Raw genomic sequence first — 14,965 nt, forward strand, 5'->3', positions numbered from 1 at the left:
CGAGGAGCAGGTCGTAAGGGAAGAGAAGTTCAGAGAAATATTCAGGGCAGGAAGTTGTTTGAAATGTAGCTTTGCATCAAACTTTCTTTAACTATTTACTCTTCATCTGTGTAGAAAACATCGACACAGTTCAGTAAGGCACATTCATGTTCATGTGCACAGAGAAGTGAACGTTCTAGTGGCTTCACTCAGCTATCTCTCTATTCCTCTTGAAACACGTCACAGAGAGCTAAAGTTACAGACAGCCATCAAGCCATATACACCACAGTTTTTGATGTTTGCTCATTTAGTTTTATTTATTTTCTCCCCTCGTTCAAGTCTGCATGTAAACATCATAAAATCATTTTTATGCCAACCAGGAAAAAACAAATGAGCATTAGTCGGAACACATTTTTTTTTCCGTAAAGTAAATTGTGAGTTTTTTAGAATATTTCCCACAAAAGAAACACCAAAGCGGCCATTTTGTATTTCTTTTAGAGTGAAAAATTCAGTATATAGTCACATCCATCAAAATACAGCATGTGAAGTCTTGGTGGAGTTGTTTTGGTTTTTTTTAAGTTCCGTCAGAATTTAGTGTACGAGAGAGGAGATCAAGGAGAGACAACTTGCTTTTCCGTTTGGCCCCAAAGAAATTAAATCAAGGGAGTTAACGCTGTACGCGAGGTGCGTGAATAGTGTAATTTCGGGTCTCCAGGAACATTTTCTTGGCATCTGACAGAAAAGGAAGAGTGCTGGAGTCAGACTGGAGGAAGGGTTTGGTTTAATGCGGTAAATGCTGTTTGCAAATGATGGAAAGAGAGAATGGTGGCGCCGCCGCAAGAGCTCTCGCCATGTCTGCCCTGATTTCGTGAAGTGCATCCTCATCACGGCCATCAGCTGCCTGATGTCAAACACTTTGCACCCGCTCGCCACACGAGGAGCAGCAGATGCCATCTTAACGACACAATTCGTTATCGAGAGATGTTTTGATCGACGTTGCAAGGAATGACCTGTGACCCGTGACGTCTTACTCTTCCTTGCGGAAGGGAGTCACGTGGTTTGTTATCACCTTCACGTCATCAGAGTTACTTCGGTACTTGAGTGTAGTCAGAAGGTCAAGGATCAGAGGCGAATGTGTCAACAGAGTGCAGGGTCTCAGGGTTAATTAGGTATTGCGATGTGAAGGTTCACTAATTCGAGGGTTAAAAAAATAAATAAATAAATTCGCCGTGTCCTCACACCTGGCGAGGTCAGCCGTGGGTTGCATAGAACAGGGAACATAGAACACCTGTAGGTAATCTGAACTAGTCTTTACACTAATTGCAATCATTAGGCTCTTAATGACCGAGACAGAGAAAGACAGGTACACAGCTTGAGATTTTACAAAGTAAAAAGACAAGACACAGGGTGTTGTCTGTATATAAATGTTATATATATAGGGTAGGTGGGTTAGGGTTAGTAAGTCAGTGTGCGTGTATGTGAGAGAGAGAGTGTGTGTGTATTTTTTATGTGTGTGAATAGGTGAATGAGTTAGAGAGAATGCGTGTGTGTGCATACATACGAGAGTGCACGAAGAAAGATGTTTTACTTTACCTCTCGTTAATTAAGAATTGTCATTGTCTCTAACAAACTCTCTCCCTCGCGCGCTCTCGTTGTTTGTCGATGCTGTTAGAGAATGTCACAGCTAGAATTATTATGTCAAACACGTGGTCAGTGCAGGTCCCTCGTCTGACGACAAGCTGACGAGCTGAACGATAATTGTGTTGCTTGTCTCCAAATGTTTTTTCTCGCTCACTGTTGACGTCACAAATCGTTAGTGGGGTTATTGTCATGTCGACCCCCCGATTAGCTGCGAAAATTGTTACCGAAGTAAACTAATTACTGCTTAATTGGAGCGATTTGAGGCGTCCTTTCTGTATTCAAAAACAAATGAAAAGACAAATATCATTAAGTACGACAGTAAAATTGTTCAGGCAACCGGCAACATGGCTCTGTCCCTCTCCTCCTACAACTTTCCCTCCATCTCTTGCTCTTTCTTCTCTCTCTCACACACACAGACGCAGACACACACACAGGCAAGTGCGCCTGGTTTATTTATTTTGAAATACCTCGTCTGTCCCTCACTCCCACGGCCATAACCTGGGGCAGGAGACACAGCAGGAGATGTGTGGTCGGGTTTATGGCGAAATCACTTCAATCGCTGACAATGTGGCAGGTCAGCCGGGGTCAGCCGCCGCCTGTAGATGCACATTATGCTAAACACTTGCCGAGTGAAGGACTGTCTGGTGAAATAACGAGTGATTGCAATAATTGTCTGGTGCACACCCTCAGGGTGTGGCTGGACTGAATGTCTCCTGGCCAGACACACACACCACCAGGGACTGGCGCCACGGCAACGACTGCAGCCTCCACAAATAATCTCAGTCTTTATTTTAAATAAACTTCAAAAATAAATTAAAATATAAACTGACAAGACCTGAAGGAAATCAGCTAATCTTTCACTTCTGCTGTAGTACCTACCTGTTTCAATCATTCGTGAAATGGAGAAATTGAGTTGAGTGTTTCAGGCCGGCCTCCCACCTTCTGATCTGAAGACCTCCTCGTCATTTGTGATTGCCAGAGCCGTCCATCCGTACCAAACATGTACATCCATAATTCATCTCAATGCTGTCAAAAATATCGAGCCAGGTTTAAACCAAAGAAATGAAATATTTTATCATAAACCATGAGGCCGCAATCTGACAGGTCGGTTACTGTAGACCCAGGAAATCATTGTCCATACCTGGAGATGAATGGGACAGCTGAAGCTATAGATATATGTGTGTAATATTTATATATAAGTATGTAATATATATAGAGAGAAGAAGTTTCGATGACACTAAGTTTCGATGACAATTCAAGTATAGACAAGTCCATAAATGTAAGTCAAACAGTATAGAAAAGTAACAAATAATGAAATAATAAAAATAAAAACAAAATGTACATAACCACTGTGACCAAATGAAGCAAATGGCGTGCACACACACCTGTCTGTGTGGAAATGCTAATGGCTTTGATTATTTTACACACGAGTGTGTGTGTGTGTGAAAGTCAGGCTCTCAGACCACAGTTGGCCATTCTCTCCGCCTTTACACCGAATAAAAAATATGATAACGATGGTCGGTTAGGCTGGTAATGAGATATCAGCGACCTTCCCACACACACGGTTTGCGTGCAACTACACCGTCGACATGCACAACTGTGGGGGCTGGGTGAGCGAGAAATGTCAGGGTACACAGGGTGTAGTGGGTGTAGCCACCACTCTCTCATCTCTGTGCGGCTCCTTTTGTGAAGACATCAAGCTCTTTGTTGTCCGATTTCAATAAAATGCTGATACATATTAAACAAAGATTTTGTCAGTCTTTGTGTGCGCGCCCTTCTGTCTGTCTGTCCCCTGCCTGCTCACAAATCTCCTTCATTACAATGCTAGAACTCTAGTGTTACAAGCTGTGTTGGAAGTTTTCAAACCCTGCACTTATTAAAGAATTTTTTTCGTAATCAAGTGAACCCTTTAGTTCCCTTCTCTGGTCCTCATGTATGTCCATTCGTTTCGGTCATGTTTATCATTAAATTTATTATCCGATGTTACTTTTTAGCTATTTGTCGGTCCGTTTGCACTCTTTCGTACACAGTAAACTGAGTTTGTAATTACTGAGGAGGATCCACACTGCAAGTTCAGTCCTTATTGATAATTATTATAAAACCCCACAAATGTGTTAATGTTAATATGTTAGGGGATCTAATGGACATCGTTTTTTTCAAAATTTATCAATTTTAAAAACTACAGCCTGTGAAAAAGTGTTTTATGTTTATATCCTTTATATCCTTAGCTGTACAGCCGTGTTGTATAAAATCCTTTGTCCGCACCCAGTGTCTGAACCTTTTACCCGTTGGTGTGAGCTAACATCCTGTCTGAGGTGGGCCTGTCCTAATATAAAGCCTCGTGTATATCCTTTTAATTACCCTGAACACCTAGCTTACTTCGGATGTCTGTTCACATGCACTCAATACTTGACAAAACTCCAGACGCCAAGAAATACTTTTTTCCCTCTCTCCTTCCCTATCTCCATCTATTCTCTGAGCCTTTTGCTGTTCCCCCCTCCCTACATTTCTTTATACAATTTCTCCATAAAGTGTGGAGACGGCCCGACAGCGTGGCGCAGTCAGACAGAATGAAAGTCTGATTTCCAGCCTCTCTTCCTTGAATCACACGGTGCTATCTGATCCTCCCGTCTTCCGGCCATCATGGCTGCCTCTCTCCTGCGCTCATCCTTCGCAATATTTCCAAGGGGAGGGATAGAGGGCATGTAGGGTGTGGGGGGTGACGCATGATCTACTGAAAGTTTTCCTCCTGACGACGTCTGTGATGACACAGAAGCTCATTTCCAGTGAACGGGAAGGTGCTTGGGATGAAAAGTGGGTGGTGGAGGTAGTAGGCTGGGTGCGGAAACGAGAGGAAGATGGAGAAAAGAGAAGGTTAATGAAATGGGAGGGAGAGGGTGAAATGTCGCTCCCCGGGGCAGAAAGATATGACTCGAGCAAACTGATCCGTCAGCGACAGATGGAAAGACGAACGAGTCAGGTCTGGTGGCACTGGTTGTGGACCTGGTACCACTGATTCTTCCTCCCTCTCCCCTCCCCCATAAAGACCGAAATTCTCTGTCACCAGAACCCTGCTTTTGCCATTTTTTTCTGTTCTTTCACCATTGAGTGCAGAGGACTTGTAAGTGGCTTTTCTGGCTGTCGTCCGAGGAGGGGAAGCGGGTGTGGAGGGAGGAGAGAACAGTAAAGAAGAAAAGAAAAAAAATCTCTGGAGTACACGGTCCTAGAGAGCTGACCATTAAATCCAGTAATGAAGTCCTCTGCCATCCCCTGGGTGCCACTTGTTTATGTGAAGTGTTTCATGCTTCGACTCCCTCCTTGGGTCCAGACGGCGAGACAGGAGCTCAGGGTTCTTACGATGCCGTCGTTTGATTGGTTGTGCAGGATCTGTGCGAAGACGATGTCATGCTGCTGGACACCTACACTGAGGTAAGCAAGTGACGGGGCGGCCATGACGTTTTCTCCTTGAACTAAATACTTGCTGCGAAATAAATAAATAACAACTGTAAGCTGAATGGAAAGAACAAAGAAATCAGAAAGGACATTACGAGAACATAAAGATGAAGAAAATAATAGTGTCTCTGAAAGACCATGAGCTGTTCATTGGATGCCGTGATGTTGCTTGGTTCACAAAGCTGAGAGTTGTATATTACAGAAACACTTCATCTTGACTGAATGTAGAGTAAATGTGTGCTGAAAATGAAAGTTAGTGGCTAGTGGATGCTGGAGACAACAGTGATGTCATGCTTCATTTTGAACGACTCCGAGAACATTCAATTATTTCAGAGAGCATAATGTTGCTGAAGACTTATTTGCTTCTTTTTAAATTAACTTCAAAATATTTGTTTGACATGCGCACATGCACGAATGCACTTGAAAACATCTTTAAAAAATATCCCTCTCTCTCTCTCTCTCTCTCACACACACACACACAGAGTAAAGAGGGAGGGTTAGTATGTGTCGTTCCCTGCTTACAGAGATTGTCTATTTGTGTGAGAAATGACTTGTTCCCATAATATTGTCTTTCTCCTGGTTGCAGATTTTCGTGTGGGTGGGGAAAGGAGCCAACGAGACAGAGAAGAAGGAAGCTCTGCACACGGCTATGGTACGTAACCTGACAACTCCCACCCGGAACTCGTCCTCCACCCGGTGACTCGCACGCGTCTCAAGTTCCTAACCCCTTGCATCCTACATCCTCTCCTCTAGGCGTTAACCTCTCGCCTTAGCAGGCGTTTACAGTAACTCACAACAACCAACAAATATGTTGACTCTAACCAGTACGTACATAAGGGTCATACAAAAAGGTCAAACGTTATCGCATGTTTGGCGATGTGTATTAAGTTTAAAAAAAGTCTTTTAGCAAGAACTATCCACTGCTCTATGACATTGTATATACAGAGGACCTTTTCGTCTAAGGCATGGAACAGAACCGGATAGAGGGAAAGGACACTGGGTGGGGCGTGTAAATGTTCCATTTCCAGATGACGACAGGGATTTGGCTTCTGTATGAGGATAACAATGTCGGAAGCTTTGTCGCTTGGACAAAAAAAAGAAGCGAAGTGCTTGGAAATTATTTTGTAATTAACGAAACCAATTTCTCTGGGAAGGGGAGTAGAGAAATATTTTTAATAAGTGATTCCTGGAAACCCGCTTTGTATGGAGAGCTGCAGAATCAAACGTTGATGACAGTGAGTCTTGCTTACTTTACACACGAAGGAAAGCGTTGCTTAAGTGATAAATGGTGATGAAAGGGTGATGAGGTTTGTATCGTTAATGCGTTTAATGATTGCCATACATCTGTAGTATTTAGGAGGAATAGCCGCATGCGGTACTTTTTAGAACATTTGGTGCACGTGCAGCACGGAGTACCACTCGTCCTTGTCTGTTTTTGCAGGAATACATTCGCACGGACCCGAGCGGGCGGACTGAGGACAACACCCTCATCCTGCAAGTCAAGCAAGGGTTTGAACCAACCTCCTTCACCGGTCACTTCCACGGATGGGATCCAGAAAAATGGAGTGTGAGTATATATTAGTCTCACATGTCGGTTACAGTCCTTTGACAAACCGTTTCTTTACAATGCATGACTAACTACTTATTTGCTGGTGGGAGGATTTGTTTGTTCTTTCATTCGCTTGTTTTTCCTTTCTGTTTAATTGTCCAGAGTGACAACACCTTTAAAGCAGATATAAATATATATTTAGGTTAAAATTCTCCTTGGTGTTGATATCTTGACCCGTTCTCACTTTTCATTAAGCCGGTAAGCCGGCGATATTGTATAACAACTGACATCGTTAAACATTCGGTAGTTTATTGGCGACATGAGGCATTGTGTAGATGACTGAAGCCGTTAAAGATCGTTGCCATCATCGTGACCGATTGGAACTTAATGTGGTCGTCAATGTCAATGTTAAAGTTCACTACTGAAGGCTGATAACTTGTAGATAACAGGGAAGATGTAGGGAAAAAGAAGAAAAGTTCTGAGGGGTGTTGCACACAACTAGCAGGAAAGCTACGGACTTCAACGAGCTCGGAAAAAAACAACTCTGTTACTTGTCTCCACCGCGGTGAGGTCGCTAGCATTGTAGAGTTGACACGTGGTGAATGTGTTGTCATAGGCTACAGTATAGTGTAATAAATATTTCTAACCTTCTTCCTTTCTGTTTTAAATTCATATCTGGCTTGTGTGTGTGTCCAGGGAGGCAAGACGTATGAGGACCTCAAAAAAGAGTTCGGGGAGGACAGTGTTGCTGTCACATCGGTACAAGAGGTAGGTACCTGTTTACCTTAGTCTTTCTTACCTGACAACTTGTAAGAAGATTAAAAGTATTTTCTGTGCCCCGTGGCTGAAACCTGAAAACACAGCAGGCCAGCAAGCTTGTCTTGTCCTCACATAAGACCGTCTCTAAGTTTCCCAAGATTTTGATGGCGGGCAATGAGACGAACCCTGACAGGTGCCGGGGGTAGGACTCGTCTCTAGGCTGTAGCTGCATGGTTATCACTACCCGTCAGCTCAAAAGACCACAGGATATAACAGCTTAGTGGACTGCTGCAAATTAACCCTCAGACAAATTAACCTTCAGGTAGAGCCTAGCGACGTGGTAGTCTGTGGGGCACTGGTCGGTCATCACGGACGGTTAAGTTTCCATTCTGCGAAGTAATTTGTTCTTGTCTTTTTTCTCTAGATGTGTAACGTGAAGAGATTTGAAAAATGAGAAAAATTTTCTTGTCTGAGTATCTGTAAGTGTTTAGTCTGTTTGGCTGGCTGCCTGGTTGACCGCGAGCTGGCCGTCTCTGTATGGAACTTCTGTCTCTGTCGTCTTCATAATACTCTCATCATGTCAAACCGAGTGACTACCTGTGATTTATATCTCAGTTAGAGAATATAACCTTATGCTGAGTGTGACTATCATCTAAGTAGAAGCACGTGAAGATGCCCAATGCCTGATAAAGTGTGATCAGGAATCGTATTCATGAAGCGAAGGTAATTCATAGTCCAGGGTAAAGCAAGGGCAAGCGTTTAGTAAAGTATATTAACTCTATTTATGTTGCTGACCTTTTGTTGCTGACCCTCTATAAATCAGTGACAAAGATTCCTTGGGGTAAAATACTATAAAACCAGGTTTTAGGTGTTTATAAACCAGATGTTTATAAAACACACGAGGTCTGGATAACTCATAGTAACTACGAAGACAAGAAAGTTTTGCTCACCTGACGACTTACCCTCTCCTCATGAATGAGGCCACAGACATGCCGCTACCCTGATACTTCTTTTGATCTTGTTTTTCGGTTTTAGTCGAGATCCTTTTAAAAGATATCCACCTTTTCAAACCCTACGCAATGCTTGGATTAGTTTGTTTAGGTTTGATATCCAGTTTCTACCAGTATTTTTAATCCCTGACTTGTAACCCCCAAACCATTGTATGCTTTAGTTTCTTGTGATTTTCGGGGGCTTAAACAGACAAAAAATCTTTTTTCTGAAGCCTTTTTTTATTTTGTTTTGCAGGAACTAGCGAATTACTACAGAACCTATACCTACGCCGAACTCACAAAGAAAAGTCTGCCTAAGGGCGTGGATGCGAGCTGTAAGGAGGTAAGCGCTGTGTGACACGGACACCCACGTGACAGGTTTAAACCCACGGGACACCCATGCATCATCTTGGCGTCTGCCAAACGCTTTTAACGGTCGTACAGCTTAATGTAGCGCAAGGGTATGTCGCTATGGTCTCAGCAACAGTGTTTACAAAGCTTCACTAAGATATTCCCTGCCACGGCCGTTCTTTCAATGGGTGAGAGGACGAGTGAAGTAATGTTTGATGAACCGGTGTGGCACACTTTGTTTATTCCATTCACACGGAACATTCAGTAATTTGGGGTTGACTAGACCCAGGTGCATTTAGCAAAACTTGTGAAGTGTCTCATATTTTTTTTTTACCTGCACTTTTTCACATCCATTCATCTTTACACCTCGTGACCTTCTCACCTGTTTTCTATAGTTCGCCAGCTCCTTGATCTACCCTACCCAACCACGCCCCCACCCCTGTAAATAACCTCCACTTTCTTTTCTTACACTTTGATCTCTGCTTTTCTTTTTTGTTTCTTACTTCGCAGGATGAATCGAAATGCAGAGTTACGTTCCAGTCACGTAAACGTCACGTAAACTCCTATCAAAAGAACTACTTGCTGACAAAAATAATTCTTTTTTCTAGTAAGCGACACAGTAATAACTAAGTGATAAATTCGCATAAAATCTAAGCCTATCCACATAAATATCTGAACATTGAAAGCCTGAAAAGCTTAGAATGTTTCTTGTCCCCTGTCTCTTCTCTCACGTGATTTAATGTCTGTGAGCGTGTGTTTAAGACTCCTCCGAAGGAGCAGCAAACATTTCCAGGCTTTAAACTTCAGACACCATACCAAAGCAGGTGAACCAGGTAAACTATTCTTTTATTAAAGTGAATTTTTCCTCAGAACCTTTCTCTGTATGCAACAGCATGTCATCCTTTGATCGCGACATTCTCAAGATCGAGTTAAGATGGCGAATGATCCATCTGAACGACTACGACTACTGATGGGATGGATTATAAGGGATGGATTATTGCGTAAACAGAGAAAACAATTCAAAGTTTGTAAACTAAAATGAAAAGACTGCGTGACATAATGAAAGAAATAGGATGAGAGCTGTTCACCTGGCTGTGTCGTGTCTTAGTGGATTGTACAAGCAAACCGCTCCTTCGACGACGAGATAAAACTGAACAGATCGTGGATGAATGCGGTGAAAATGAATCAAAAGTTGAACTCTCGCTAAAGTCTCGAGAGGACGAGAAAACAAGAAACAAAAAAACATGGTGGCTGTTGTTTGTCCAAAAATATGTCACGTTCATTTTATGATTTATGTGATGCTTGTTTAGAAACTCTACTGTCTCATCTACGTATTTGTATTTCTATGTTTTCCTTTGTCATATAAACACGTCTACAAGCGTGTTTCACATTAATGTCTCACTCTCTCTTCTTCATTAACTCACTCATTCATTCCCTCACTCACACTACACACCCTCTTCTTGATAATCTCACTCATACACACACACACATACACACAGACACAGCTCCATGCAAGAAACTATTTCCCAAACTTCTTCATTCCCATGATGCCCGCCTACAAACATTACCAAGCACAAGAACGGTCACTCACGGGACATTTATGCCAAATTTCGCTGCTCTCCCCCTGACTGAGGCCCTGACAATATAAACACACTCTACGCTAATGTCTGTGTTATTATTATGGATCTCTTTGTGTACATGATGTTTGTAGGCGTGCATTTTGTGGGAAATGGTTGCTGGCCATTGAGCTTTCATAAAAAGATTTTGCACTCCACTAGACCTTTAAAGGCCTACCCAGCAGCTTTCAAATGAAAGACCCTGCAATGCCCTCGCCTCCCACGTCGATGACAGTTGTTTACCTGTGATATCCGAACCTGTGTCCACAGCGCTACCTGAGCGACCAGGAGTTCTCCAAGGTGTTTGGGATTTCTCGCAGTGAATACCTGGCGCTCCGTGAGTGGAAACAAATCAACCTCAAGAAGAAGGTTGGCCTCTTCTGACCCCGGACTTCCTCCCTGAATTGGCGACAGGCGTGAAGCTCCCCATCCTGCGCTTTCTTCCTATAAACAAAACGAGATCTTCTGTCGAGGAATGACAGAAATAATCAACGAAGAAGAGGTGCGGGAGGAGATTGTAAATTAGAAAAATGCGGAGAACAAAACAAAGTGTGAATAGTCGAACGATGGCAGCCGTTGGTTTGCTATGCTTGTCTGTTGAGATACGAAAATTATGTTTTGAAGTGTATTTGTAAAGAGGAAATTAGCGACATAAACAGCTCGAACAGGAAAAGGTAAATCTGTATAGCTACTTCTCTTTTCTTAACTTTTTTTACTTAGAAAACACAGACACGCGCACACACACGAGCACACAGACACACACATACTTTTGCAGAAGACGAAGTATCTTTTTTTGTAAAAAAAATGAGCTCATCCTTCGTTCTAACGGATTTTTTTAAAAGTCTGTATCCTTTTCACACTATTTGTTGATGTGCCTTAAAGCAGACAAGCACTGAAGCGGCAATAGGTAGCCTGCCTGACATTTGTTGGCTTCAAAATAAAGTTGAAAATGTCCCAGACGCCCACCATCAGGAGACGACATGTTGCACTGAAGTGATGTCTTCACCAGTGACCGAGGGCAGGAATCAAAAGTCGACAAGTAAATCAAAGAGCTGAGTGCATGGACCCATCATTACTTCCTGACAATTCATGTTTTTTTGCCAGAAATCTTCATCATTGATGTTGGTGAATAATTCCGCGACTAAGGCGCCACCTCCACCTACCCCAGTGCACTTCTCATGTTGTAAACGCACATGGACTATTTTATGTCTCGTTGGTGTTATGATTGCGCCTCCTGTATGATTGTTTGTCAAGGTTTGTCATGGATGTACATGTCTTTGTTTAAGTGTATGTCTTCGTGTATATGTATTTCTCTGTGATGTATATTTCTGTGTGCATGTGACTGTATGTGTGTGTGTACGTATTTCTGCACATGAACGTCTTTAGATTCATGTAGATGTGTGTGCGTGTGTGTTTGTGTGTTTGTGTGTGTGTGTGTGTGTGTGTGTGTGTGTGTGTGTGTGTGTGTTACTGTCATAACATCACAATGTATTTCGTCTGTGGCTTACAGATGCTGTTCCTCTCTCTTATCTTTCACTGGTACACGATGCCAGTTCCCTTCCCTCACACTGTCGGTTAACGGGATCTTGTCTGTAAAGCTGCAGCAGCTGTATTATTCAACATTCCACACTGAAAGAGAGAGAGAAAAAGAGTTTCAGTTATCACATGTTTACAGAGTTTATGTTACTGTGTTTATATTCCTCAAGTGTGATACAACAAAGCTCCTTAAGCGAAATGGTCCACGGTACAAAAATTTTGCAGTGTTTATCTCAACACTTTTAAAAATGTATCAGACATGTTTTATCTTTTAAAACTATCTTCAGACTTTTAAATCCACGAATTTAACATTATTTGAGCGAGGGTTGCCCTTCTGTGTTCACAGCTCCGTGCTCTCGCGGGGTATGCACTGTTTCTGGTTTTATTTCTTCTTTTTCTTTGATAAATCCGTCAATAAATTAATTCCTGCACATTTTACGATTAAAAAATATAAATTTTCCATTTTTTCAAAGAATTGTATCATCTTATTTGTATTAATTTCACCTTTGAAATTTCTTTCTTTAAATAATATCCAAGTTGTCTTTACTTTTAATCTTTACAAAGTATAATTTTAATTCGACAAATATTTTTGAAGACTTTTTCTAATCCAATAAAATATTCACGTGTACACTAAGGCCTACTCATGTTCTGCTTTGTTTATTACCTTTGGCGTGAGTGAGTGAGTGACAAACCCCTGTGAGAGACAGAGAGCATGTTAATCAGATCACACTGATGTCAGTCCAGCCATTTTGAAGAAAAAAAAACCAGTAGACTATTGTAGACCTTTAAAGCGGTAATGGTCCTCGTCCCATGTCATCCCACACTAATGTTTACATGCAAGGTCAGGGGTCATCAGGGGATACAGCATCGAATAACCTATATCTCTCTCCTCTCTCTCTTGTCTTCACAGACAAGCATCCATGTCGTCCTCTGCTCTCTGGTCATTTGTATTTCATTTTATTTTCATCTCTTAATTTGATTTCCGCTACAGACACCAGAACCTTCAGAGATACTCCATCCTCTGTGATTAGTTCTCGTCGTTTCTCGCGCATGCCCAGCTGACCAGCGGCGTCAGCTTTATCCTCGCTACCCGCTCCACGAGCATGCGCGGGCTTTGTGTGACCCGGATGCAGCAAACAGTCGGACAGCACGTGCGAATCACCGACACCGTGTTAGCTCTCGCTAGGAAGTGCACGTGTGAAAGGAGGCAGCGGATGAGGAGGCTTTGTCGCATTTTGTTGCTTTGTTTACACTGCAAACGTCTAACGGGTAGATGGGCGAGGGATGATGTTGCCTCCTTGTGGCAGGTGAAACACCTTCTGGTGAGACTCGGGATGAAGAGGGCCCTTTTCGGGAAACATGGATCTTGCGAAGAAAGTATGTCTGCCGAACCATATGGAGACAGAGACACTGAGAAATATTTTCTTACTATCTTCTTTTTCTCTCCTTTTCAAATTCTATATAGACAAGACTTACAAGCATGCTTCCTTGTGCATGCGCCATTGTGTAGAGAAGAATGTAAACATAACACGGATCTTGTGTCAGGACAACACAAACATGCAATATTTTAGTGTTACAGGAGCTAGCGAAACGTGTGAGACGATAAGGAGAAATAAAAGATGCATTTCTCCCTTTCTCTGTTTCATCTCCTTTACCCTTTGTGTTGAGAAAGATTTAATCACAAACAAACAGGAATCGCGATTTGCGGTACAGGAGTAGGACAAGGAGGTATTGTGTTGCAGCTACAACCACTACGTCCTGCGGGAGTTTCCTGATACGTCACGTGGACGTATGTGGTGTCTGGCGGTTGTGGTCGCAGAGACCACTTTCTCACGATACTCTGACCCCAGCTTCCATGGTGACGTAACAAGCCCGGATACGGGACACTGAGCTATGCAGATGAACTCGTCGTGGATCGAGGGCGACTATGTCACGATGATGGGCGGATCCCGTCCACTACAGGAAGTGATGTAGACTTCGCTTGACTGACATACACAGATGATGGACACAGGAGCAAAGATGCTGATTCACGATGAAGGACACACTAGCAGTCACACCTAATTACAGCGAAGTCTAATCAGGAAACCTGTTGACACATTTAAATTGTTGAAATGTCAACCATGGACCGGCAACTTGCTTTACTTACGCTCTCCAAGGTCTTCGCCACAGGACCTTGCTTTTGGTCCATCGCCGTGGTTCCTCAGCCCTTTGCGGGTTGTTCTCCATCTCTGTTTCCGTCCTCCATTAAACAAATTATTTCAATGGACTTTCAAAGAAATTTTATTTTTCCATTATGAAGCTGGTTCAAACCCTCGTACGTTGCCAAGCTGACCATATGCGGAGTCGGTACTCGAGGAGTGGGAAAGGAACACAGAGAGATGTGTACCAAGCTGGTTCCAAGATAATCTACGATTTTCATGTAATGTTACTACCTTCACCACAGACTTTCGTCTACGAACAAAATGAAACAAAGGTCTGCATGGTTTGTGTCTTAGCAGGAAAAGCATAAATAAACAGAAATACTTTTTGAATGGGTTAGTCCAGATTAGAATTTGCTATAATTAGGTTTGGGTCAAAGACCACCACTAGAAACTACAATTTCACTAGCAGGCGTGGAATGCCGAATCATCTCAGACTTCATAGGCGGCGAACATTAATGTAATCAAAGGTTACTGGGATGAGAGGTGGAGCGGAAACAAGAGAGCTTCCGGTGGCTGCCATACGTGCTGATGAAGTTACCCAGTCCAGTGATTAACTTTTGGCATCTTCCATGGCGCCTGCAGCTGATACTGGGACTGGTCATTGACCTCCCGAGGTACCACAGACGTGGAAGGGGCGGTGAAGGTGCTCCAGCAATCCCAGGGGTTGTGGTGGTGGTGGAGTGGCGGTAGCAGCCGTTGTGGTAGTAGTAGTAGTCATTCTGCGTTGTGAGGTTATGAATTATTTCTCGTGTTCGCTGCACGAGTTCTGTGGTGTGTACTGGCTCATCACGAGACGTGGGGCGCGCGCACGCACACACACACACACACACAGCTATGCACACAATAACCAATGACTGATTAACTCTGTCGTGTCTGATGGCCATCAGCAGT

At 42.9% G+C, this 14,965-nt stretch overlaps 1 protein-coding gene across 1 annotated transcript in view; it reads left to right on the forward strand.

Moving 5' to 3' along the window:
- LOC112565854 (gelsolin-like protein 1) overlaps positions 1-12,508 on the forward strand; it is a 38,407-nt gene extending 25,899 nt beyond the window's left edge. Inside the window, 6 exon segments of the mRNA XM_025241700.1 lie at positions 5,005-5,049; positions 5,660-5,725; positions 6,515-6,640; positions 7,319-7,390; positions 8,627-8,713; positions 10,608-12,508. Of these exon segments, the coding sequence (XP_025097485.1) occupies positions 5,005-5,049; positions 5,660-5,725; positions 6,515-6,640; positions 7,319-7,390; positions 8,627-8,713; positions 10,608-10,721 (510 nt within the window). The 3' untranslated portion in view covers positions 10,722-12,508.
- Positions 12,509-14,965: the final 2,457 nt, after the last annotated feature.

Source organism: Pomacea canaliculata, linkage group LG1 (genome assembly GCF_003073045.1).
Source record: "Pomacea canaliculata isolate SZHN2017 linkage group LG1, ASM307304v1, whole genome shotgun sequence".
In the NCBI taxonomy this organism is placed as follows: Eukaryota; Metazoa; Mollusca; class Gastropoda; order Architaenioglossa; family Ampullariidae; genus Pomacea; species Pomacea canaliculata.